The following is a 7,038-nucleotide window of genomic DNA, read 5'->3' as shown; positions in this document are numbered from 1 at the left end:
TAGGCCAGTCCCGCAAGCTGGAACAACCATGTCTTGAGGGCGCGGCGGAAGGAAGGGAGATCAGGGATCACCCTGATCTCTGGGGGCAGTTCGTTCCAGAGGGTGGGTGCTCCCACAGAGAAGGCCCTCCCCCTTGGGGTCGCCAGCCGGCACTGTCTGGCTGACGGCACCCTGAGGAGACCCACTCTGTGGGAGCGTATACCAGAATTGGAACACAAACTGTTGTGTCATATTTTTTTAAAACATGAAAAGTCTCTTTAGGGCAAGATAACTACAAATCCCAGCATAAACTGAAAGCTATACAAAGGTTTGAGAAGCATTTCACCTGTACTGGATCATTACATTCAAAAATTGGTAGGAAATCAGAAAGTATACGAGGAACCGAATCATCTTATTATACAGTAGATATTTTGGATTTGTTCAGTATCATTTCTGTTGGCCTGAAATAAGTATCAGTCACTTTAATGAAATTCTAGGTTTTTTAAACAAATAGTTTGAAAGTAAAATGGAAATACATATTCTGAGTGTTGCTAATTCTCAATGGATGTTAAGCATATTGGTATTCTCAAGGAAGGGAACCCAAAGGAAAACTTAGCTGAACATCAAAGCATTTAAGTAGCAAAGGGCAGTGGCAAAGCAATCTGGGGTAAGGGGACATTGACATCTGTCCTTCCTATTGACAGGTCACTCCTTCTTGGCCCTGGAGTTCTCTGCAGCTGCCCCCATTGCAGGGAGGATAAGCCTATTCAAACAGACAACCCCAGGTGACTGTTGGAACTAGTAGGGAGTTTGGGGTTATTCCTGAGCCTCTGGTGCATGATTTGACTAAGGCCATAGTTGTGCCCTGGACGGATTCATGGTTCACCTGAATAACACCATTGCTGTGTGAACTGCACTGGCTTCCAGTTGCTTTCCAGATACAGCTCAAGGTGTTTTTAATAATCTTTAAAGCTATACACTGCAGAAGGCCAGGTTACTTGTGATACCACCTTTCTCTAAGGGTATTTACCATCCTAAGGACGTTAGATAGGGTGGATGCACTTCAGGTCCTCACCCTTAAATGTTGCCTTCCGACGGGACCTCTGAGGCATGCCTTCTCAGTGATGGATCCAGCCCTTTGGGACAGCCTCCCATTTTGGGGAATCCAAGAGATTCTTTTCATTTTAGCCTTCCAGAAAGCTGTGAAGACCTGGCTCTTTCCCCAGTGCTAGAATGGGGAGGGGAGAGCTCTCTGGATGTTTGGTCTGGCACTATGAGGAGGGGAAGGGTACCTTTGTTTTTAACTATGTTTTATGGATTACTGTGAGCCACCTAGAGTCACTGTATGATACGCCATCATATAAATCTTGTAAATAAATAAATAGATATATAGGTGATACTGTATTTCATGATCCTACTCCCTAGGAAAAATCCCTCAGTTAATAACCAGATTTAAAAAATGAAGAGGAAAAAAGAATGAGAGAGGGAGAACCACATGGCCATAACCATAACCAAAATGCTGGGTTAGATGAGACTATAGATATGTGGTAATGTTTCATAGTAATAAAGTGAAATGAAAAATGGAATACAGTTTAAAAGGCAAGGACATATAAGCTTAGGTAGGTGTTCTTCTGCCTTCAGTGTTTAAGCTACTCTTAAGAACATTATAATGAATCATCTTTTTTTCTTAGCAGCAGTCCATTGTTCAGAGATAGTTCAGATCTATTCTCTTCCTTCAAATATTTCTAGAAGCAGACAGTCCTAGACAGACTGAGAGTGCTCAGAACAAGGAGTGCTCTCACAAATAATAGCCACAGGAAAATAAATAGCAGAGCTTCTTCCCATGTCTTAGCTTTAAAAATTTCCTGAGTTAAAGTTACATTAATTTCCTGAGTTAAATATTTTCACATATTTTTGATTAAGACTATATATCTATAGGGGTCTCTTCATTTATAAGTTTTTAAAAAATGACAGGTACTGTTTCAAAATGCTGTTGCTTCATATACATATAATAATTTACCTGATTTTACCACTTTAAAATTAAACATAGCAAATTAACTTGTCAGTAACTGGTAAATATATGTAAATTTTTGAATCTAAACTTTTAAGACTGGCAGTAAATTTTGCCCCACCTTCTGTTGCTTGCTCTAATCCCACACTTTACCCATTAAAAACACATATTCACTTACTCCTTATTATAGGAAAGGGCACAAGCAGCCCTTATTTGCAAGCAGCCTGTTTAAGACTGGACATATTAAAACAAATAATAATAAAACCACAATAAAAATAAAATAAAAATGACTCTATTTGTTTGATCTTATATTATTCCATAAGCATCACCCCCTCTTGTTAATACTCTTGACTGCATTACAAACAGCACAAGAAAATTGGAAAAGAATGCAGGGGCAAAAAAAAGAAGAGAAAATTCAAGTTCCTGAGGGGTAATATATAAGTAATCATCTGTCTACATCTATTTTATTCTAATTTCTTTGGATCTGAAGATATTAGATAACCATGCTTGGTCTCCAACCTTCCTTTATTCCAAAGATTGTTGTGACAAAGGTATGGGTTCTAGAAGGAATGGCAGAACTTGGGGGCAGAGTGAAAAGAATCCCTATGCAACCACAAGCAAACTAAGATCACTATCCCCTTGAGTGACATTGGCCCTTATTTAACTCTAACCAGGTGCTGACCATTAGTTGAGAAGATTCCTGTGCATAGGCTTTTAGCAATAAATCAGCTTAATTGAACCTTTACATCTGGACCTGGGGTTTCACATCTAACATGGGGACAACTATGGAACTCCTAGATGAAAAGGATCATCTAGACCTATATCAATTAAGAGTTTTGGCTTGGGCAGAAAACAGAGACATTAGTCACTTTATTTGATGAGTAATGTTGAGATTTGAAATCTCAGTGCAGGTAATCCTCCACTTACAATTGGGCTCAGAATCTCAGCAAGTGAGTGAAGCAGTCATTAAATGAAACACCATGTGACCACTTCGCTCAACACCCCTAATTCCAGCTCTCTCAATTGTAATTGTTAAGTGACCAAATGTGTTGTTAAGCAGAGCACAGGGGAGAGGGCCCAGGCCTCCTCAGCATGGTGGGATGAGGAGATGGCACAAGTCCCCCAGTACACCTGGGAGATTGATGGCATTTACTAGAGGTTTTTTTTCTCCAAATCTGAGGCCTATTGCTCCAGCACACTCTCAATCCTGGTACCCCTCTGGTTGGGCTCTAGGGTTTGGGGGTACTGTTGTCCAGTGGTTCTATTCCTTCCCCAGCAGCTGGTTCCAGTCAGTGGTAATTTTGGGGGGAGAAAGATCAGCATCATGTTTGCTTCTTGCAGGATACCTAGGAATCAGTGATTTTCTGCTTGCTATTCAATATTTATATGAACTCACTGGGTGTCAGCCCTTAAGAAAAGCCAGACTAGGAAACCATTGGTATATAGATAAGTTGTGTTTTTATTACAATCTTGCAAGCCTCCCTTTATCTTCATGTGAAGTCTCTGAGACATTTACTCTTATCACAGGCCCCTTTTGTTTCCCTTGGTAGTAGCTTTTGCTTATGCCTCTTAAGGCCATTTATCTGCCCTCTATACTGTGGGAGGTTTGGAATCAATACGTTGATAATACCCAGTTGCATACAACCCCAACCTGGGTCAGAAATTTCACTGAACTCCTGTCCTGGTGCCTGGCAAGCCTGTAGGTCTGGATGGAAGAGAACAGGCTTAAATTAAATGCCAACAAGACTGAGCTACTGTTATATATAGGGTGTGCTTTACGCCCTTTGTTTTGTCTCTAGATGGAGTCACCCTGCTTCTGAAGAAGCAGATTTGCAATTTGGGTGTTCTCCTACCTCCTGTTAGACCAGCAGGTGGAAGCTGTGGCCAGAAAAGCCTTTGCCCAGCTTGGGCTGGTTACCAATTGCAGCCCAGCTTGAAGTGAGAGATCTGAGTACAGTGCCTCATACTCTCATCACCAGCCCATTTAGATCACTGGAACCCGCTCTACAAAGACCACCCAGAAGCTTCAGTTGGTGCAAAATGCAATAGGCAGGGTGTTCACATAAGTTGAACATTGAACAGGTTTTATACCTGTTTTCAGGCCTTGCATTGGCTTCCTATTAATTTCCGAGTGCAATTTAAAATGCTGTCATTGACCTATAAAGACCTTTGTGGTTTGGCACCTGGCTATCTCACGTCTCCACACTAATATCAGCCCAACAACTATGCTCATAACAGGAGAAGCATTGATTTCCACATTTTCAAAAAAAGGGTAAAGTCTGCTGTTTGCTGATAGGACTGGCCTTCTGGAATGACCTCCTAATGGAGATTAGTTTGTCTTCAGTGTGGTCTTCTGGAAAATATGACTTCTGGTAAAAGCTGAATAAAGAGTGTTTCCAGAAGTTTAAGGGCATATATTTTATTTAGTTTTTTTATATTTATTGTATTTTTATATCTTGTTCAACTATTTTTATATGTTGTTTGTCAGAAACTTTTGGTAGCTAACAAATCTGATAAATAATAAAAACAAAGTGGTGTTCTTTCAAATGCTTTTTCTCTGATCTGACCATCACCTTCTTGAAATAGTAAATGGTTGCTTAATAGTATGACTGCTATCTTAGACATGCCAACATCCTTTACTCTGAACCATTGCTTTCAGCTGTGATAGATAATGGAGTTAAGGGCAAACATGATTTAGGACTTTCTACCAAGGTTATTGGTTTTAACTGAGGAAACTATCCTGTCCATTTTCCTCACTAAGGAACAGGGAGACTATAAAGCCCTAAACATGATCCCAAAACCTGCAGGTGCCAGTCATCTAAATAAACATAGAGCAATTAGCAAAATTAACACAGCTTTAAATAGCTTGGTTCACCAGATGCAGAGACATAGCAGGGTTCCATAAAATGTAAAGTTATTAGAAATTAAACCATTAATCATCTGTTCAAAGCTTGGATGTAAAAACCGTTCTGTCTGAAATGGATGATAAAAAAATGGCATGGATTTAAAGGAGACAATTCAGTTGTTCCAAATCTGATTTTGAACCATGTTTTTATAGCTTTGATTCAATTGAGAATGGGGAGATTATGACCAGAATTCTTCTCTGCTCACAGCATGTGCAACTATTGAATCCCAGGGACTCTAGACATGATGCCAACCTTCATCTATTTTTTTCAGATTGTTTGAATGATCTAATACTGTGAAGAGAAGTAACAAGCCAGATATACATGAAGTTAATGGTGGGCTTCAAAGGCATCAGAATTACTGCAGGTGTTAGTGGTGGTTATAGTACTACTTGTTACAGAGAGGTAATAAAGGGGAATAATGGCAATAATTATTATTATTCCAATAATCAGGCATAGATGCAATCTTTGCATAGATGTTAAACAAGTTGTGCATCACTCAAAAAAATATTAGATTCATATTTTAGCATTTTCCCCATCTACCTCTGCATCTTACCCATTCAATAGTTTCACCTTTTTTTTTGACACTAAAAGAGCATGCATTTCAGTTTTACTCTTTGATGGATCACTATCACACATTTGTAAACCTCTAAATGCTTATTCCATCATTTTTTTCTTTTAGTTTCAAATATAATTTGCAGGGGGGGGGGGTTCCATTCCACTCAACCTGGTAGAGCTCCTTGTTTAGCCTTTTTCCCTCATTTTTAAAAATTTTCTATGAAAATTGTGCCTTTTTCATCTTGTTCTCTTTTACTTCATTTTTTGCAACTCTTTTACTACATTTTTTGCAACTTTTTTCCCTCTAAATCCCCCATGTTCCCACATATTTCAGTAATTCATTTCTAAAAAAAATCTTTCAGCACTTTCCAAGCCATATTCTATCATAAACAGCCAATTCTTTTCTTCGCCACCTAAATCAAATCTTATCTCAATATTCCTATTAAATCCTTCTTTGCCATCACTCTTGCTGATTTGACTGCTGTCATTGAAACTGCAAATCTTCTTTGAAGCAGATTTCACTAAGGAACCCACTTTATTTAATACAGTATTCATCTAATGTCATTTACAAAAAACTCAGCCCACCCAATGTGCCCCTTTATACTGGGATACCCCATTCCATTTCCTCTTATTTTCAGAGCAGTCAATATTTCCTGGTCAAACAGACTTTTCTGTCTTCCTGGAACTCTTTAATGTATTTTTCTTCAATATTATTATACTTCTGCAAACCTTACGATTTCTTCAAGATTGTCAGTGCGCTTTCCTCTTACATATGGATGATTCATTCAGCTATATGAGGACAGGCTAAGTTTGCCAATGATATTCATGTATGATATTCAATAAAGAAAGAAAGATATGTGGCAGACAAAGAAGTTATTTAACAAAGAATACAAAGCAAAATAATGCTGTTCATTTGAAACATTTACCTCCTTCAGACAACCCATGAAGTTATTGCTGATAGGAGATCCAGGTAAATCAGCTGTACTGGGACTTCCACCAACATAGAAGAAGTCATCTGAGCCAAGCATAGTATAATCCTCCTGTGTGTAGCCAGTAGTGGTGAGGATTCCATCCACAGAGATTGTCACCTGTTTGAAGGATGCAATGGACAAAACAAAACAAAAAAAGGGAAAAGAAAAAACAAAATTCCCAGCAATGATCGTACTGTTCTTAAAATAGCAAGTCCTCTCCCTATTTTTATAAAACTTTTAGGACAGGTTTTGCCGTACTTTGTTGATTCATTGCAGCTCAGTTCCATTTTCTGGTCTGCTTTTTGTCCCTCCACTCCAAGTCCTTAATCACCTGCTTTGCTAGTTCAACTTTGCTACGGCCAAAGAGAGCTATTCTACCTGCCATGATGGCTTCCATTTAATAAGGCCAGAAAATGGAGCAGTTAGTGGACGGGAGCGCTTATCTGAGCTGATAGTATGATTGATTAGCCATTATCGGTAGTGATTATTGTTAGTTATGACTGTTAGCAAAGACACTAATAATGAAGTTGATATATTTGATTTTGCTTCTTTGTATTTATTTGGCTCACAGCACACAAATGATCATGCATTCAGGGAAGGGAGGAAGGAAAGGGAT

At 38.9% G+C, this 7,038-nt stretch overlaps 1 protein-coding gene across 1 annotated transcript in view; it reads right to left on the bottom strand.

The window, feature by feature from the left end:
• The window catches only part of LOC107289924 (neurexin-3), a gene marked incomplete at its 3' end in the record, with an annotated part of 199,372 nt that extends 192,850 nt beyond the window's left edge, over positions 1-6,522 (bottom strand). Inside the window, exon 1 of the mRNA XM_015818752.1 lies at positions 6,378-6,522. Coding sequence (XP_015674238.1) covers positions 6,378-6,479 — 102 coding nt within the window. The remainder of the gene's footprint in view (positions 1-6,377) is intronic.
• Between the last annotated feature and the right edge of the window lie 516 nt (positions 6,523-7,038).

Source organism: Protobothrops mucrosquamatus, unplaced genomic scaffold (genome assembly GCF_001527695.2).
Source record: "Protobothrops mucrosquamatus isolate PMUCROS unplaced genomic scaffold, P.Mucros_1.0 scaffold786, whole genome shotgun sequence".
In the NCBI taxonomy this organism is placed as follows: domain Eukaryota; kingdom Metazoa; phylum Chordata; class Lepidosauria; order Squamata; family Viperidae; genus Protobothrops; species Protobothrops mucrosquamatus.
Note: the sequence above shows the minus strand (reverse complement) of the source record. Positions and strands in the feature narration are given on the sequence as shown.